General features: G+C 36.9%; 1 protein-coding gene across 1 annotated transcript in view; it reads left to right on the plus strand.

Moving 5' to 3' along the window:
• Window positions 1–20,775, plus strand: part of CACNA2D3 (calcium voltage-gated channel auxiliary subunit alpha2delta 3) — a gene marked incomplete at both ends in the record, with an annotated part of 428,879 nt that overhangs the window by 267,613 nt on the left and 140,491 nt on the right. The window contains 2 exons of the mRNA XM_084269585.1: window positions 5,863–5,941; window positions 12,584–12,717. Of these exons, the coding sequence (XP_084125711.1) occupies window positions 5,863–5,941; window positions 12,584–12,717 (213 nt within the window). The remainder of the gene's footprint in view (window positions 1–5,862; window positions 5,942–12,583; window positions 12,718–20,775) is intronic.

Raw genomic sequence — 20,775 nt, forward strand, 5'->3', positions numbered from 1 at the left:
AATTCTAAATCAAAGAGACTAGAAAACCAGAGAGAAAGCACGTTAAAAAATGATAACGTATGCAGTTAAATATCTACTGTTGATTTAAGTATTTTACTCAGTGTAAAATTTCTGTTCAGTTTTGTCTACTCAGCTTGGTGGTTCAGTGCCTTAATATTATTTGGTTCTGCGGTGTGCATGGGAGTAGTTACCAATACAACTTGTGACAACTGTTGACACGTTGTTCTGCTTCTCAGAAACTTACTGTGGACTAGTGGTTTGGACCACAATCCACAATATTGCACATAGAAGCTGACCATCATAAAATGCATTGTTGAAATTAGTCTGTTACTGTATATGATTCTGTAGTTCAGAATAGTTTGAGCTGAAGCAGCAATCTATTAGTAAGAATAGTAACCAAATGGAGTGCTCTTTCCCAGAGGTGATCCTTCTAGGTCAGGAATGAGACCTAATAACAGAGTAATATATGGGAGGTTTCTACAGCTGCTGTTTTAAAGATAATTAAAATACATCAATCTCAAATGGTATTCTTTGCCATTCAACACCCGCTTTAGAAAAATGTCAAAAATATGAAGTGAGAAAGTCACAAACTCTATTAAAGATTCTAATTCCACTGTCCTTTCACTTTTTGTAATGTACTTTGGAACTCTCTCTCCATTTTCTGTGAACATTGCCTTAAAAAAATAGTCTGTAGCACATCTGTAGCAGCTACATACTGTGCAGGAATAGCAAATATAGTTCCAAACATTAATGTTTTTGCACTTGGAGTAAGCTTTGCTTTTGCATTCAGTGAATCTGATATCAAGATTTTTCAGTTTTGTAGATAGGATGTAATAATGCCAAACTAGTTCTGCTAGACAATGTGTCCTTTCTCCACAACTAACAGTTCATGTTAAGCCTTAATACAGTTGATATCATATTATTTCAGGTATCTCTCTCTAATATCTTATAAAGCTTTCAAAATTATCCAGAACTGAAGGGTTGTCTTTCTGTCGTGTTTTTTGCCAGAGAGGTTCTTATACCCTCTGAAGCAGATTCCTTCTCAGATGAAAATGGTCTCTTGATTCAGTCACAGCCTTTGGATATTGAAAGGTGTTTTTCTCATTTGGCTTATACTCAGTTAACCAGAGCATATGTAGACTATGTAAATGTTGTTACTGGATCTTCTGGGACTGGCCCATAGCAACTTTGAATTTATTCAGTCTGCCTTGACTAAAATTTTCTCTTCATATGGATTAGAAAGAATTTTTAGTGTCCTAATGTTGTGCTGTACCATAAGATACTGATATAGGTGTATCAGTGTGTATGTTAGTACATAGTGCATATGCTTATTAAATCTCATAGTTTCTGTTGTGTTATTTTCTTTAAGGTCCCATGCAAACCGTAGAATGAGAGACATTATAAGCCACAGATATTTCAATCATATGCTTCAGTACTATATATATTTATCAGTGGACTATACAATATTAGTGCTGTATCTGTATTGTTTGAATAAAATAGACATTTTGTACAGTCATTTTGCAGATCAGAACTGCTCTGACACACTTTGTCTGTTTTGTGCCATGCCATAAAGTAGAAAATTTGATTGTCACTATTAACAGTTTTTACGTAACAACATTTATCTTCTGTGGTATTTGAGTACGGATGGATTTTAAATCTGGTACCTCATGCCTTATCAGTTTACAATGACAATTTCACTGGTGACTATGAAACAGAGTGTCCTGTTTTGCAGCATAGAGAGCCCATCACTACATAGGTCTTGTCCACATACAGAAGTTGAAGAAATTTGAACTTATCCTGCTAAATTATTACAGAATGCTGACATAGATACATTTTTGTGTAGATGAAGAAAAAAATGACCACATAACTGTTTATTGGTATCATACCATGGATGGTGCTAGCACATCTAGAATTACTACATAAAATACCTATCCATAAGACTAAAACTACTATAAAAGGTATGTAGATCCAAGTCTGTTTTGAAAAATGGGATTTAGAATGTAGATTTATTAAGGCAAGTTTCAATTTTAATAATTTACTACCTAATTCATTACTGTGATCTCTGAAAGCAGGAAATAATTGGCAAGCATTTGTTTCATAAAATCACTTCCACTTCACACGAGTGTTTCCCTCTGCAAACTCACAATGAAATAAGTTTGCACTGTTGGGTTCAATGAATAGATCGAATGAAACTTCTAGAAATAGAGCTGTAATCAGAGTGGCTTCGATGATTTTGAGGATTTTTCTCGTGATTCTGAACAGAGTATTAAACAATATTCATGATACCTATTAATGTATCTTTTCAGTCAATGTAAAAGGGAAAAATTATTGTTTCAGTGGAATTATTTTTAACTAAAATACCTTCCTGTGACCTTACGTGTTTATTTTCTTATGAAGCTACTTTGATTAAGAAGACATTCTATTAAGTAATGAGCAGTGTAGAAGTGGTATTTTAAAATTATAGCTTGCCTCATATTTCATTTCATAAAAGATTTTGTATTTCATGTTTGCATTGGGCAGACATCATTTATATAATGTGCACAGTGACAAGTGCATAGGAAACAATGCACAACTCATTGGGAAAGGGAAGGAAAGCAGCCCTTAAACTCTGATCTCTCATCTTCACTGTTAGCTCTCTGCTTTCTAGGTTTTATTTTTACTTTTTTTCAAGTAATGCCAAACAATTAGCAGAATTTTTTATGGTGCTTAAATTATTTTCTAGCAAAAAAAAAAAAATCATTAAAATCATTGTGACAATATGATAGGGGCAGCCCATTCCTCATGAGGATCTATGATAGTGATTTGTTAAAAATTTATTTTTTGTAGTTTTAATGCAGTTTTCTGCCTACACCTATTACCATGCTTACTGTTCAGGCTTTTAGATAAGGCTGGTCTCCTTTTATTAGGAACACAGTGTAGTTTGATTCTTTATAGATTAAAGCAGATCATTAAATATAAATCTCTCAGATGTATACTGTGTCATTATAGGCTATATTCGAGCATCATTTTTAGGAAGATAAACTGTGACAGTGATTTATGTAGTATTTTGAGGGTATAAATCTTACTGTGCCCTTCCTTGTGTGCTTAGAGAATAAAGATTTCCTTTGTTAATGCTTTTCATAGCCATCACCAAAGCAGAAAAGTACCATTCTTTAATACTGTGTTCTTTAAAGTCTTAGAGTAGGATCACGCATACGGTTTGATTCAAACTAATTAACACTAACAACACTACACAGTCAGGGTGTATACTTTTTAAACAGCATAAATCATGGTTGAGTTGTGTGTGCATTTTTTGTTTGAAGACTGGGAAAAGTTTTGTGACTGAAATCTGTTTTCTAGGCCTGATGATAATGCAAACCAGCATGTATGCCTAGAAATAGGAGCTGGCCATTAAGAAAATGGACAAAAGGGACTGTAGTACCACAACTGACAGTAAAGAGGGAAACTTTCAAAGATGCTTTAAAACTTCAGCAAAAAAAACCCCACCATGTGAAATTGGTATTTTCTACAAAAAACATGTTTTGTCTCACTGTGAGTGAGAAAGTGCTAATTGAAAAAAATTATTTTTTAAATTATTTTTAATTGCAAATGAATTAAATTAGAGGCCTTCATAAACTTCTCACATCGTGACATTTCTTTCTGTGTAATTAGCATGTCTATTTTGTGAATGTGCAACCCAATTAGCTATTGAATAAAACATTCTTGAGCATATTTTGTGTACAGCTTTTTAATGATGCTAACAGTTTCTGTAGTAAAAGTTTGGATAATAATGGTACTGTTAAGTACACTGATAAAAAGGATAAAAGGATCTGATGCGAGCTTTAGTTACAATTTTTAGTGTTAAAATATGGAGTCAATAATTTTCTTTCTTCTCATACATAATGATGACACCATGTTTGCTGCCACAAATTGTCAATTCCCTGTCCTAACTTGATCTATGTGTTTTATCTTCAAAAGCCATAAAATGGAGAACAAGTTACTTCATTAGGAAATCAGATAAATTTTTAATCTCTGTGGAAAATATTGCAAATTTCACAGAATCATTTAGATTGGAAGGATCGTCTGAAGATCATTTTGTCCAACCCCTGCTCAGACCAGACGAAGTTAGACCAGGATGTTCAGGAACAAGTCTGGTCAGATTTTGAGTATCTCCCAGGATACAGTTCCACAGCATTTCTGGACGTTTTCTAATATTTTTTTCACCTTTGTTTTAATTTTTTTTTTCTTCTATCCAATCAGAATTATTTAGAACCTTCTTCTTCTGTCCCTTGCTGCAGTTATCCTTTTAGTCCACCTACAAGAAGAGTCTGTCTTTTCCATTGTCAGTTTCCGTTTTGTAACGGGTTGATCCAAAACTGAGCTCAGTACTCTACATGTGGTACTACAGTGGAATAGAGGGGAAGAATCAACTTGTGTTGATTTTGCTAATAAGGCCCAGTATGCACTTGACCTCTTTTGCCTGGACAAATTGTTAGGGAATGGGAGAACAGTTGTGGAAGTTTAGGCATGTGGAATGAGAGGTATAAGCCTCATGGCAAGTGCTACAGTGGGCAGAACATGGGCTTTAGCTGTAGTTGTTGGGTGTTATTCCCAGTTCTCTTACTCGGAGCATGGTTGGATCAAGTGGGGCTCATAGTGCTCCCTCTCACCCAGCTGCATCAGAGGGTAGATGAAGATAGAGAACTGTGGGTGGACTATGCTGGGACTCAGGACAGTGATTTCTTTCCTCACATGCATGGGTCATTACTGGCTCAACTGGACAGTGGGCTGCGAGTGCCATAGAAACTTGTATTAGTGAGGTAGAGGAAGCTCCAGGCAAAGATGCTGCCTTCCCACTCCCTATTAATCTAGCTAAAAGTCATTCAATTACTTTTGCAGTAGCTTACCACATATAGAACAGGGCTGAGAGCTGAAGGTGTGCAGTAGAAAATGTTGTCATCAGTCAAATTTGCAGCTGTCTTTGAGGTTTGTAAAATAACGTAACCCTGAACCTATATTATTTGATAAGAGAGAACTGAGAAAATGGTGTAGTGGAGAGAAATATTTCACTGGAAATGTCCCTTTGCTTTCTAAATGGCAGCTGCTCAAAAATGTAGCTTTGGTTATAAGTATTATAACACGGAACTCTGGAGTTCGAACAAGTGTTATCATTTAGCATCAAGGCCTATCCTGTATCCAGCATTTCCAAAGTATGCACTACTTTTATGCCAAAGAATTTTATCTGGGCAGAGTTTTAAGGAAAGCAGCAATTTTCTAGGATTTCTGGACAAAGGTCTCTGTGCATGCACATGCATAGATTAGCTGCAGAGATATTTCTGTCTGGGAAAAGTGGCAACCCTGCATGTGATTCTACTCTTTGTCACTTTTGATACACAAGTGGATACCTTTCTCTAACTTGACAAAGATACTGTGTAATATTATAACCTTGAAAATTGAGGGGCATATGCTTGCCTTATTTTTTACATCCTTTATCTACAGAAGTATTTGTTAATTAAGTGTTTCTTCCTTCACACCACAGAAACTTTCAGAATTTGTAAGTACAGAACAGATTTGTCTGAAGCATGTACCTTTGCGTAGGACTCCAGTGGTTTCAGTTTATGCTCACACATAACATTAGCCGTAACGTTAGTTCAATGTCAGATATCAAAAACATCCAAAGAGATTGGCCATTCTGTTACATAGAACAAAAGCCAGGAAGATGTTACTGGCAGAGATGTTGTTTTAACTGACTGTGCTGTTTAACGAGTAGTACTTTCTTTAAAAGGATCTGTCCATATGAATTACACATCTCTATATGAAGTTCCGCTGTGTAAGTTTTAAATGCAGTATTAATTGACTTGATCTTTTGCATTGTACTTTTAGGTTCGTATTTTCACCTATCTGATTGGAAGAGAAGCTGCTTTTGCTGATAACCTGAAGTGGATGGCCTGTGCTAACAAAGGTTAGTTAACCTTCAGCTGTGAAAGCCTGGTTTTCAAAACCTTATTACTGAGCCTTCCTGCATATCTGAACCTTCTACAGATATGGTGTCACTCACAACTAATCAGAAAGGATGGGTTTGTGTTTTTACAGAAAACGAAATACAATAGTAGAGTACAATTTTGAAAGAAAAAAAATGAAATGTGTTTTTCTCAAAATATGTATGAAACTTATAAAATATGTGATTTTTTTTTGGGGGGGGGGTCAGAGAAAAAGCCTTGATTTCAAAGCATTTGTTCTATTATAGCTGTTAGTTTGATTCCTAAGAAAATTGGGTACAAGTCTGGTTAACTTAGGCATGGTATGTAAAACACCAGACATCCTGTCCCTTGAGAAACTGTGTAATTGAAAAAACAGTTTTATATTCTTTAAGCAAAGAGCATTAAAACATGTAAGCTGCTGAGATACTACAGTAAAATAACTGACTACTATATGTAAGAATGATTCAGAAAAAAAGCCCAACCCCCCTAATTAATCTTCAGGTTTTCTTTTTCCTTTCCTCTTGGGAGAGGGGAAAAAAAATTCTTTTTTTCTGTTGTGCCACATTACATTATGATGAATTGCATCAGGTGCTATCCATTTAGTCATTATTTCTTTAACTACTGTTATGTCCAGCTGATGGAAATTACTCAGTTTGAAGTCTTGTCTTAATCAGCTAATATTACACCATAATTTAGTTTAAATAATAGTATAAGAATCCTTTGAAGCATCTTTTTGAAGACAATTTAATCAACAAAATCATTTAGCTTTTTAGACTGGCTCTACAGATTCTTAAAGATCTAAGTACAGCAACTCAGAAATTAGGACCAGGCAATAGAGAGTGCCTTAGGAGATCATCTGGTCCATGTCTTCACTATTCCCAGAGGGGAAAAAGTGGTCACCTTTGTCATTCGTCAGCACTACTTTGTTCTTTTCACAGCCATGTTGCTTTGAGTCAGAACCTTACTCATATGAATCAGCTGAACAGATTAATGACTTTAATTTTTTCTCAATTTAATATTTACAATACCTGCTTTCTGATAATTTACAATGCAAAAATCTTCTATCTCTGATCAGTAATTAAATACATTTTTATAGCTTTGGAAATCAGTTGGAAACAGTATAAGCCATTATGTCAGACAGTAAGGATTTAGAGCTTTTTCTTACAGTTCTCAGGTACAGCTTGTCAGTTTTCTTTCACCGAGATGAAGGATTACAGCACAACAGATGAGCATTGTAGTAAAGCTGGTCTGAAGATTGGCTGAACGGCTGGGACTGCAGTTTACTACTTGCATGGGTGGGCCAAAGTATGTTGTTGTCACTGAGGGTCAATGACCCTAAAATCAATTTTCCTTGCAGTGATTTTCCCCTTGGAAGCACAACATAGATGAAGGCTGTTTGCAGGGTTTCCAGCTGACTGGACTGTGGACAGCAGTCCTGTCCTTCAAAATGGGTCACAGGGGAAATTTGTACCACCTCGCACAACTCCTTTAGCTTCTAGATTCTGATGGTGAAACCTTGAAAAACCCCAAGCATGTTTGTCTGCTACATTTTTATGTATAAGTAGGGCATATCTAGAGGGAGTTGGCTTAATGAAGCAAAGCACCAAACCATTTTAAATACATTAATACATTCAAGAACCCCAGAGTCCCTGTAGAGTGGTTTGTGAAATTTGCACTGATTTACTCGTCTGTATCGTAGCAAGCACACATAAAGGGAAAGAATAAAGGTTTCCTAGCTGAAGCAAACAAAAGAAAGAGCTTTCCTGGTGCTTGGCATTCATGAGCCAGATTTTAAAGGAAGCAGGTACCACCTTTCCTTTAGCAGTCACATTCAGCAGAAAACTGTAAATATAAAGATGGGGGTTAATGCAACACTTGCTAACAAACCAGCCAGGATTAAACTTTTCTTTTCAAAATTCCCTGTTGCACTTGTAATTTGACAGCCTCTTTATTTTTTAATTATTTTGTTTTGTCTATTTGTTTTTAAAGCATTTTTATGACAGAGCATAACTCTAGTTGCCATATTGTATAATGGAGAAAGGAGAGGATTCATCAGTAGAAAGGATCAGGGGCTGAGCAGGCAATGTAGGGAAAAATGCTTTGCGTTATCGGAGGTGTGATGGTGGCTCTCTGACTGCTGGCGAGGACAGGACAGCCCTGAGGCAAATCCTGCCCCAGCTGTAGCAGTTCATAGACTGTTATGTTAGCAGAGGGGAATTGCGCACAGGAAGCCCCAGTCACATCCATTCCCAGTATTAGCATGACCCCAGCACCTCCCGCACTGGGGGCTCTTGGGGGTGGCAGGCAGCCAGTCACAGATACTGTTCACCTGCTGGAGAGGCCTCGTGGAGGGGGGCAGAAGGCGTGTTCTCCTTGGAGAACAGTTTTACAGCTGCAGAGAAACAATGAGTTCCCTCCTCAGTCCTTACCCTATGTGGATTTTTTTTAATTCTTGTATTTTCTTAGTTGCCAGAATAGTGCATCTATATTGCACCGTATCCAGAAAATGAAAATTACTGCACTCTATGTAAAAAAAAAAAAAATCCATCAGAGGTATTTTGAAATGTTAAGTGTCTAACAATGGACATTTTACAGACAAAGAAGCCATCTGAAACCATTGCAAGGACTAATATGGAAAGGCAGCCCACTTGCAGAGCATAAGTGCTTGTCTTTAACCACGTTATTATACATATCTCATGCTTGTCATTACCAAATCTGACCAATTTCCTTCACAAATTTTTTCCTGCTGGGGAGGAAAAAAAGTGGTGCTGACTGTATGGGGCTCTAAGGTAGCATAATTCACACACCAGGGAGTGGAGAAGCAGGTGTTAGAATGCAAAAATTTAAACACAGGTTTGCTGCTGTGGCTTATGTGGCCTCAGCAGCTGTGCTCAAGGACTTCAGAGCATGTCTTGATCTGATGGTTAAAGCTGGGTACAGGAAGAGCAAGGTTTTGAAATCCATGGGGTACCCCTGATCTCTACATGAGAGAAATTTAACAGTGTAGGAAGCTAATTCTTACGAGGTTTGCCACTTGCTACACACAGCCTCAAATGCACAAATCATTCAAAAGTCTAAATATACAGTGAAAATTAATGAGAGAATGTTACCTAATGCTGCCCCTAGCTATAATACAGTAACTTTGGTTAGAGTTTTCCCATTTGGAGAAAATCAAAACCAAATATTAGAACAAGCATTTAAAAGTATGGGAAATATCATTCGCGTAGCTTTTGCAGTTTTTCTCACTTTCCTGTAAAGAAAACTAAAACTGAAGGAAAACAACTTTTTACAGAAAGAAAGTTCATAGATGAACCATAAATTCATAGAAGACAGGTAAAAGCACAAACCTTATTTATAAGGATACTAAGCAGACAAAATCTTCAGTGCAAGAAAGGAACTCTTCCCAGAAATTACAAATAAAACCCAACCCAAAGATCACTTTATAGAAAACATTGAGAGAATCCATATGGCTGTCTTATGACACCATTTTTGTCGAAGTCTCATCTTTTACATATCCTTAGCAGCAATTCTTACATTTCCCTAAACTCACATATTTGAAGCAACCTTATTAGAAGGAATAAAGTCTCTTAATGCATGCTTTCTTTCAACTTTTCACCTGTTGCAGCCTGATGTATGTATAAATCTGAAACACAGATATGATTAAACAATAGGATTTTTTTTCACACTAATCCCTTCCACTTGCTAACCTTGACGTCAGCTGCTCTACTCATTGAGCAATGAGCACTGCATGGCCAGGCTGCGACTACACGCATGTCACTACACATGTGCTGATTTACCATCTGGCTCCTTCCAAATAGGATGCTCAAAGTCACTTTATTCAATCTCGGGGTAGCGACAAATTTTCAACTGCTTGATTGAAATTGATCCAAGCTTATTCATTAATTCTTTTCTTTCATAGGAAATTAGGCTAAAAACTGTTTTCTCTCTATTGTGTGGTTTAGAGATAGGAATCGCAAGTACTACAACAGGAAATTAATACTTTGCCTGTATCATGCTGTCTGCAGAGACCTGTGTAAACTGGAATTATGGCAGCATGCATTCTCAGTAGTACTGCAAAGAGGAATAGCTAATGAAATACACATCCAGATGAAGAATAGTTACAAATAAGTGCTCAACTAGGTGTGTCTGCTCATGTTTGGCTGTACTTGGCCCAGATGGATCTCTTATAAATGAAGGAAAAGAAGAAAAGCAAAAAGTTTAACATTATCAGTGTCTTGTAACATGTACAAACCTGTATGGAACAACACTGAAGTGTTTCAGATTGGGGTTGTTTTGTTTTGTTTCTTTGTGTAATCTAGATAATTTTTTCACTTGAAAAACTGGCATAAAAACATTTCAGGAAGCAATCAGAATGCATGCTCATTTTACAGCAAGACATTCTTTATCTCAAAGGTAATTAATAGGCTGTGATTAAAGAATTCTCCAGGCATAGACAGCCAGGAGCTTCTTAAATGAGTGTTTAAATGAGTCTTTAAGGTTTTGATTTTAATGAAGAAAGACATTAAAAAGTGTTAACTAACTGTGCTTTCAACCCATATGGGTAAGAAAATACTGCTTGATTAAAAAAGACCTTTCCATCACAATACAATTTTCTTCAACTAGTTAATCTACTCTGACTTTTCAGACATTATTTAATATGCTTATATTATATGTAGATGTGTAGTGTTGAAGTGCAGGTGTCATTCTGTTGTTCACTGCATGCTAGTCAGCATCTGTTGTTCACTACTCAGAGCAGATCTTGCTCCAACAAGAGAAGTGCAGGTACTGGCATAACACACATCACGAAGTACATGAGCTCAACACAGCAAATAATATTGGAGTGGCGATGTAAGATTGCGCAGAGAACACTAAAACAAACCAGTGACTATGTCTTCTTTTTAAGGACAGCTTAAAAGCTTGTCTGTGGGGACAATTGAATGATTGTGTTTGGTAAAAGGAGAAAAGGACAGATGAATGTACATGAAGGTCCCCTGTTTTAAATCTCCTACAGAGAAATGAGCAGAACTTGTGTACTCTTTCCGTTTAGTGTCTTATTCCTCACTTCTGGCTATTGTACACTAGTGTAAGACGGAGAAAGAAAAGCAAAAAAAGCTGATTAGTCTGTGCTTTCTGAATTAAAGCAGCCTGGGCTTTTTGAGTATGTAACCTGAGATGTGAACAGTTCTGAATATGGCCTCTGAATAGTGGTTCTCTTTTCAGCTTTCTGAAATGAGGCATGCAAGAATTCAGGCACTCTGAACTGCTTTAGGAAAATGCAGGTCATCATCTGTAAAATGAGTGATCGACACAGTTGGGAAGTATTTTGGATCGTTGATTAAAAGCAGTATAAACCACTGTGTGTATATGCATACATACATGTATTCATAACGTGTGTGGTTCTTTATGTGAATAGCTCATACTGGAAAATAATAATATTTGATTATGTATTGATATTTACTATGAAGTATAAGGACCAGGTGGTGAAGCATCCTCTGTTACTCACAGGAGGGAGAAACCTATACTTGGAAGATTCAGCAGACCCAAAATGGGCACAGGCAGCCTTTCAGAATGCACAGTTAGTGTACAAATTGCTTTGCCCCATAAACGTTTGAAGCCAATAATTTATGAAAGTACAATTCATTGTATTATCCTTCCCCATGTACATATAATTCTGCTTTTTCAAGAATGTATTTCCTAATTAAAGTTATGTCAATCATTTTACTCCATTGCTGGAAAAGTTTTCAGGACCTTAGACAAAAACTAACCCTGTTTTTAAGCAATAGCTTACACCTCAGTGGTGTATGTAGCAGCCAGTTAACATCCTCACGCAGTACAGGATTTAACAGGAAAAAAAAAATCAAATACATAAAATTCCATAAGCAGTATATTGAATGTTTGGACAGTATAAATACTACACTATGAATATGAAAACGAGTGTTATAGTATAACCAAATTATTTTTGCAAAAAAACCCAACCCACCACCTCTTTTTTTCTTAAGATAAAAACTTAAGCATTCAGCTACTACTATGACTTGTTTCATTTGTTAGATCTCTGCTATAAAGCCTGTTCTTACAGTGTCTTCCTTCATATGTAGATGCAATGTGTAGCAATATCAATTTTGTACTACTTGAGTTACAGGCAGGTAACTTGCGGCCTTGCCAAAATTTGCCCTGTCTGCACTCAACACAGCTCACAAGTGCTTAGCAGCTGCCATGGTTTTTGCTGAATTTTAATATTCCAGGTCCACAGAACTTGTGATCTTGTCAAAAGACTAAAATTGTGGCAAGGCCTCTTTCATGAAAACCTCATATTGGCCTTTTCTCATTAAAGGAAAGTAAGAGAAGGGGAAGTGAGGTGTTTAAATAAGGCCTGATGAAACTATAGCCTTGAAAGCTGTCAGTCCTTCGTCACACTTGCATGATGTGGGCTCCAGATGCCAAGTTTGTGATGTAGAGAGATACTTGACATCTAAGCACTGAGAAGGATGTGGTGACAGCATAAATGCCTGTGTCCTCTGCTGTTCTCAGTGCCGTCAGGTTGTAGGAGAAGTTTTAAAGCATTAACAAAGCCGTGATCACTATACTCTCTCTGGTTTATAACTTGAAATTGTGTTTTCTTACAGGGTTTTTTACGCAGATCTCTACCTTAGCTGATGTTCAAGAGAATGTCATGGAATATCTCCATGTTCTTAGCCGACCAAAGGTTATTGACCAAGAGCACGATGTAGTATGGACTGAAGCATACATTGACAGCACTGTAAGTCTGTATGATAAAGCATTTAATATAGGTTTACTGCATATAATGAGGAATTAGGAGCAAAATTGTTGTGGCAACAGCACTAGTTGTACATCTGATTTCTGTTGATGGCATGTTCTAATTCAGTGTAAGGATCAGAATGTGATATCTGTTACAAGCAAATCATTCCAGATTACTGAACTTCAGCAGATATTTATACATTGCAAATTCCATAGAAAATAATGAAAGGAACAGGAGTAACAGCATAATTATAAAACTGACCTTCAAATGTCCTTGCACACTAAACAGAAATCGACTAGCTCGTGTAACAGCTTTTTCTATAGGTTTTAAAACATGTCAATGAATATGCCAGTATTAAAGCATAGACTCACAAGAATCAGTAGATCAAGATCTAGGGGGGAAACTGTGATGTTTTGGGGAAGAATGAGAGGATTCTGCCTTCTAAAGTAGGTTGAAATGCCAACAAAATTGTAAATGCCCAATTTTAATTTCACATCCTTGTGGAAGACTAGGGTTGAAGCAGAACTTCCGTTATGCAGTGACTGAGCAATTGTGATACTTCTCTGTCAGCTGTGGTAAATAATCACATTTGCAGATAAAGGTTGCGTTTTCCCGGGTTTGTCTGAAATAGCTTTTTATTTGTTTTGTTTTTCTTATTATGTTTCTTTGGATCCAATTAAAATATGTTAGGGGTTATATTATCTGTAAAACAAGAGTTTGTAGCAAATATCTGTCATTTAGTACAAGTGATGCCAAATACTCAGTATGAGTAGATCACAGATGACAAGTGGCAAAGCTGTTTGTTTCTTTTTGTTTTAAACTTTTACTTTCTTGAAGATGGGGCAAGGTGAGAGAATCTCATCAGCTTCTTTTTGATACTGGGGGGGGGTGTTGGGGTTTGTTTGCTTGTTTTGTTTTGAGCCTATTGCTTCTAGAAGGTTTAGTTTTAAATCAGTAGTCTAGGAAAAAAACCAAACCACCCTGGGAATAGATTTTGGCTATGTTTTCACATTTAAAAATGTCTTTTCTATTCTACAGTTGTGGCCATGGCCAATGTAAATTAAATAAAAATCTGCAGTTATGAAGGAGAAACAAAATGTTGCTTGGAAATAGTGCTTTGGAGGAAATTTACTTCTCTGTTTCCTTTCTCAAAAGAGCACATTAATCCAGTCTCCCCTTTGTTCCCTTTTATTGAAACAAAAGGATGAAAGAAACAGACATTATCTGTTATTGCTGTCCGTGAAATGGAGAAATGACTAGGAAAACCCAGTTCTTATTCATTTCTTGCTTCTGTATGTTTGAAGTAACCAGTATGACTGTAGATGTTGAAGGGAGTTTGTGTATTTGATAGAGAGGGTAACAGGAAGAGATCCGTGTTTTACTGCAGCTCTCTTCCTTCTTTTCCTACGAATCTTGCATTAAAAGTGTTGCAAACAAAATGTTCCTCCTTTCTCAGCACCAAGTCCTCCCAACAATGTACAAAATGCTCCATCAGAATTAATTTTACACTTCACTATCTCTTTCTGTTTTTAATCTGTATTTCTTTGGTCATTGCAGGGAGAAAAATATTAAGAAAAGTTAGTCTTACTTTTAGTGATTCTCCTGTAGGTTATGGAAAGGCTAAGGAAAATGAACAAGTTAATGTGTGAAACACTGAGGGAGTACAGCAGGGGTGAGTAAATGCGAGTGAATGTAAGGACACTAGAGGGAGTGGAGAGAAGGAATTTTGAGAAAACAGGACAATAAAAAACAACGGAGCTGTAACATTCTTGAATAAAGGAACTGTTGACATACAAACAAAAGCTGGTTTACTGCAATAAAAATAAAATACTTCCAGTTCCTTCTCTTTCTCTTCACTAAGGCTGATTAATGTCACTATACACACTTATATGTATGTGTATGTATACTTACATACACGTATATACAGTCCCACTCAAACTCAACTGCATGCACATATTTTTAACTGTGTGAAAAATTCACTCAGGACCCTAATGGGTTAGATGTTATAAGAAAAGATTTAAAAATAGAATGCCGTGATCTGCTTAGTTGTAAGCTACCTTTCTCCTCCCTCTTCCACCCCTCTCCCTTCAAAAAAAACTTTACGAAGGAGCAGGACAAATTAGGGTAGTCAAATACAAAACGCTGAAAATAAGCAATGAAAGGAAGCTTGTAACAAACCAGATGTTCTTCTGTCTCACCTGCCTGAGTGCTTTTTTCAGATTCCCTGCCCATCTTTAGTGCCTTGGCAATGGAAATGCCACCTAAATAATCCTCTCCATCCCTTAACTTGTTGATTTCCACAGACAGTTTGTGTCCCTACTTGTCCTGGCTGCTTCTTGGACCTTGCCAGGTTAGAAACAGCGTGTTTCCGAACAGCTTAAATGTTGTCATCATCCAGCTGTGTCAGAACAGCCAGAGGTAGCTTCTCAGGGCTATATATACGTGGTTGTAATCAGTGTCACAGTGCCCTAACAGCATGGAGTATGCTTCCTCATTCCCCTCTCGCCAGATATCAGAGCCAGTTGGCCAGCTGTGCTGTTTCTGAGCAAGCAGCATTAGGCTGGAACATACTAGGATCCGGACAGAAAGAAGCTGGACAGGAATGGTTTTTGGATACAGAACATTTCCCCTGATGCCCCAGCCTGTTCTCATCCAGTATTTGTCCAGGACAAAGTCATCTGTGAAAGCCAGAAGTTAGGTCATTGAAGTGCTTGATACCATTTAGGAATATTCCCAGTAGAATTTTGCTACTGAAACAAGGCCCCTAATTCCTGTGTCAGTTCACCTTTCCCATAAGAGGATGTCTGCAAAATATTGAAGCAGCTGCCTCTTCAGCCTGGCTTTGACACTCTGAGGTGCTTCACTTACTGTTAGAAAAGCATATGACATTTGTAGACCTGGAAATCCCTGGCGAGGTATTGTATGTGGAAAATGGATGGAGGAACCTGTGTGTGTGTCAGGGTCGTGTTGCCTTTGATGCTGTCAGGATCAAACCTCTAATAGTGGAAGGGATTATAAAGCAGTGGAGATTGGGCCTCTCTGGATGAGTCCTTACTTTGCAGGCAGCTGAACTGGCTTGCTCTTTTCTGCCCCCAGATTTTATCCTCTCACCAGTGTTTCCTGTCATTTTGAAGAGGTAGCCAGCCACCTCCCAGGGTCAGTTGTAGTTACCCTCTTTCAGAAAACTCTTTTTTTCTTCCATTACACACAGGATTTTGTGTTGGAAACATTATTATCGGTGACTCAAAGCCTCATTTCTTTCAAAAAAAGGCATTTTTACGTAGGAGTGATGCAATCTTAAAAGGTGATACTGACTCTCAGTGAAACTTAACAAATTTGCGAAATAACGTGAACTTAAATCTGTGGAGAACTAGGATGATTTCTCATTCTATTTGGTTCAGTCATTCATTTGAGAAATAGACTTCACAAACTTAGACTTGTCTAATTCTAAAGTCAGCTTCACAATAGTTGGAATGTTCATCCTGTAATAGACTGGTAGTTTGAGTTGGATGTCTAGTTGAAATCTTCCAAAGGTACTCTTTCCTGAGTATAAAAGGGTGCTACAAGTATGAAAGCATTACAGGGAGGGAACAATTTTAAGGTGTCCGATTACTTTTCTTAGGCATATGTGCATCTATAGGAAGCGAGTACAAGTGAGTATATTGGGGAAAAAGGAAAAGTGCCTGTGTATCAGAGTATTCAGGTGAAGTAATGCATAGAGGTAGTCTCCTGGGATTATGAGGAATCATCTATAAAACACAGAAGCCCTTAACTCATTCTTATGGTAACATCTGGAATATGGGGAAACATTACTTTTGCTGCAGGAAATAAAGGAGGACTGGACTGGCCCCTGGGTTCCCACTGTTTAAAAGCTTGTGATTGAGAATTTGTTTATTGGGGCGTATAATTTGACCTACTTGGACCTTTGTTAGCTGTTCCTGGTGAAATTTGTTTCCCATAAATGTACCTGAATATATTATCTGGATCTAATGCACCGTTGAGTTCATCTCCTTCAGGCTATTAGTTTCAAGCTGTGAAGATTCAGGCATACATTACCAGGTTGGTTCTGTTCAGCTTCCAATCGGAGGATTCCTTTGCATAAAAAGAGCAAATTCTTATTTCATTTAATATTTGAGATGACTGGTGCTTCAGAATTTAAGAATTCATTTTTTAAAAAACCCTAAACATTCTGAGTCTTTTCAGGTAATGATTCATCATGAGCTGTATAATGAATGGTTTTTTACTCTTTATAATTGTCTTCAGTGTTAAAGTACCATATGCCAATTCTTCATTTCCATTATCCTCACCTTCTCACTGATATACATTGAATTATGGATTTTAGTTAAATGCTACAATTGCTGGTTTTTATATATATGTATGTATACACACACACACATCCGTCTTCTTTCCCTTTTCGAAGAAGGGATTTTTTGGAAATATTTTCTGATCAAGAGGCTGATGCTGTACTAGTAAGGCTATCTGTCAAAGAAACTTATTTCCACTTATGGGGCAGTAAATTGAGGTAACTCCACTGAGCTAAAGCCTAGACTTAAGTATTTTTGAAATGCTTACGATAGATATTACAATTACATTACTGCATTATTACATATATGATTTTAAATTTCAATTTATGAATCCTCATCCTTAAAAAAAATAATCAAGTAGTAGGTAGGTATGCTTTTTACTTTGGTTCAGGTTCTTTAAAGAAATTCAGCAGGAAGAATAGGAAGATCAGGCTTCTCAGGTAGCAGTCACATCAGAACCCACGTGTTTTAGGTACAAAAATTTAGATTCTGGGATACAATTCTTCGTCAAAGGATGAATCCTTGAGCAAGGGAAGCAGTATACATGAAGTCCTGTGTGTAATGTGAAGAGATCAGTCCTACAGACTGAAAGCCATAATGTTGGCATTTTTATATCCAGGAGTTTCTGGTAAGGTATAAAAATGCTGTTTACTGCTTCTTCCATTCACACAGTTTTCTTTGTGCTCAATGCACAGAAGAGCTTTTATGAAGTAAAAAATTTAAATGGTACCCCGTTTCCACTGGCTTCTATTCCCAGAGATATCTTCAAACACTTTTGGTGGCACAAGTTAATTGTGCCATTACAATAAGTGGGTGTAATTAGCATTTTTATCACAGTAAAAGGTTCCCTGGGCCTCTATTTCAAAACTAACTTCTAGATTATAATGCTGGTATGCATTAAAATGCTTCTGAGTGTTCAGCAGGCTTATGTATGTCTAAAGCAAGTAAATATTGGTAATCACTGCAGAACTGAATGTCAGGAAATGTCATTAATCAGCAGCTGTAAAAAGAAAATTTACACACAGGCAGTAATTTTGGTTGTTTTTTTTTCTTTTAAAATGTTTTAAAAACTAGAAATCTGTGTTGCTTTCTTCCCAGTAGCACTTTAGACTTTGTTCCATACGCTAACCCTTTGTGGCCAGTGTCTCTTAATCTCTTATAATTTACAGCTCTTTATCGGAGAATGTCATCACCATTGGCTGACTCCGAGGTTCCCATGAGAATTTCCCTTTCTTGCTTTGACATTTGAGTGAATTGGGTTAGGGAAGGAAAATCCCATGCATGGATATCAGGCCTTCCATCAGGTAGGTTCGTTCTTAAAATAAAGCTCTTCAAGCTCTGCTTTGTCTCCTGCAGATCTGCAGCACTCTTTTGAAGACAGATAGGGGAGAAAAAGTAGAAAAAGCCTTATCAGAGCTTCCGTCTGGATTAATTTTCCTGGAAAAATATAATGACCCTGGCCATTTTGTCTTTTTTGAAGCTTCTGTAAGAGCATGATTGCAGTTTGAAGTTGCAGACCATCTGGTCCAGTAGTTATGGTCTGCTGTATTTGCACCGGGATTTATAGATCTGTGACAGTGCTTGAAACGTTACTGATATTGATCAATACAGCTGCTTGTACACACAATAAAAAAGGATTGTGCACAAAATTATATGTAGGTGCAACATCCCTTTATGCTGATGACTGGGGGCTGTCTGTGGAAATCTTCACTGACAGTCCAATAAGAAAAAACCTTTGAGCCATGACTTTTATGAGTCTGTGGCCCAAAATTTCCACTTGCCATAATTAAGTATTCTTGTTTTCTCCTAAAGAGTTCTAATCTGTTTGTTTTACTGCTGGATCTAGAATAAATGAACTGCCATTACCAACATTAACTGTTTCAAATTCAGTAAGATCTGTGTCAACTGTCAAAACATAATGAGTGCTCAAGATAGTAAATGCATAAACCTCTCAACTGAACAGAATTAATGCACTCTCATTATCTTTCAGATGCAGCTCAAAATAACAATGGATATTGTTCTTTTTTGTTCAAAAATGCACATCTGATGTACTTATGTTAGGCAGCAGGGTGCTAATCTGTGCAAGAAATGCTGTGCCACTTAAATTTGAGCTTAGAGCCCTTGCTCACACACCAAGTACCAGAGTCATGGTGCAGCGTGTCCCAATAAAACACACAAATTGAGACCCCTGAAATAAAAATTGTGATATGCAAAGGAAGATAAAGTCCATAATAACCTAGTGGGAATATAGATCCTTTAAATAAGAATAATTTGTGCATTGTGCCATGCAAACAGCATGGAGCAAAGAGGGAAATGCATATGCATAGATAGCATCGATGCACATGTATGTATATAAGCACCTTTCAGCTTTTGAAGTAAACTACTTCGTTTGATAAATTACATGTTTGCTTTGCTCCACTGCTGGTGCTGGAAGTTACGCTATTAGGGCAATTTTCACTGATTGCATTAAGCAAAGAATATTACTACAGAGAGCTAATTGCTAGTTGTCAAAGTCACTAGAAAAAATGCTGTAAGGAAATAGCAATATTTATTTTAATGAATTAACACTTTTCATATGTATTGCTTATATGGTATTTACACTATAAAATGCTATATATGATACATCAAAAAGATGTTTAAAACATCAAAAACAAAAGTCCTGCACTTAGAGGAACATAAAATTTCCTGCTGGGGACATGGAACATGGAATGCCATCTGTATTATATGGCACTGAGAAAACTGATTATGTTTGGACCTCTATTTCATAGCAGATGGGTTCATTAAATTTAATAGCCTCCAGAGCCTTTAGAAACAGTGTTAAAAACATGTGGAACATGCTGAGACACTTCACTTCTCGCCCCGCAGTCATTACAACTCTGGCAAAGACTATAAATATTACAGTACTTTATTTCCATTGAAACAGATTACTATTATAATTATTTTTTCCTAGTGTACATTTACATGAGAAATGCAGAATGCAAATTGTACTTTTTCAAAGTTTGAGATATGCAGTTGATTTCTTGAAATGCATTTTACAGTTCTTTGCACTTGGAGGCTTTGATAGAGAACTTATTTTTATCTTCTTCCTGCGACATCAGCAAGCAGCTGTAATGCCACAGCAAAGCTAGATCTTAAGCAGTTCTCCTCCCAGTGTGGTGCAAATAAGACAAGCATTATGTTAAACTATAGAAGGGAAATCAGAGCAGTGTTACATCTTGGCTTTTAACTATATATCGATTCTCTTTTCCAGTATTTTGTATGATAGGGTGATGACAGTTTGACCTTGGTCTCTGCTCATCATTCATCACTGGAGCACGGAGACGTTAACTATCTAATTTCAAATCAGAGTAATTCCTGTAGAAACATTGCTTTAAACAGAGTAAAACCTCACCTATTTTGGAAATATTCTCAGAATTTAATAGCTAAAGCAATATTTTAGTGCTACTTACTTTTTGATTTTAAATGAAGAATCAAGTGAGAAGTTGTACCATGCTTAAGTACCTTGACATCTGTCTAACATTGTTCTGCCTCTTCAGTTACATGTTCTGATATTTCAACTAGATTGCTGTTTTACAAACTTTGTCGTATTTGCTCATGATTTTTTTTAAATAATCCAGTTTCCCAATAACCAGATCAGCTTGTTCTCATGCAATGTCGTTCTCAGTAATGCTCTTCTGCTTCTATTTCCTTTCCTACAAAATGCTGTGACAACTTGCACTACCTTTATGATTTTCTAAGGTCACTCTTGTACTGA

The sequence above is a fragment of the Gallinula chloropus genome (genome assembly GCF_964237585.1).
Source record: "Gallinula chloropus genome assembly, chromosome: 12".
In the NCBI taxonomy this organism is placed as follows: Eukaryota; Metazoa; Chordata; class Aves; order Gruiformes; family Rallidae; genus Gallinula; species Gallinula chloropus.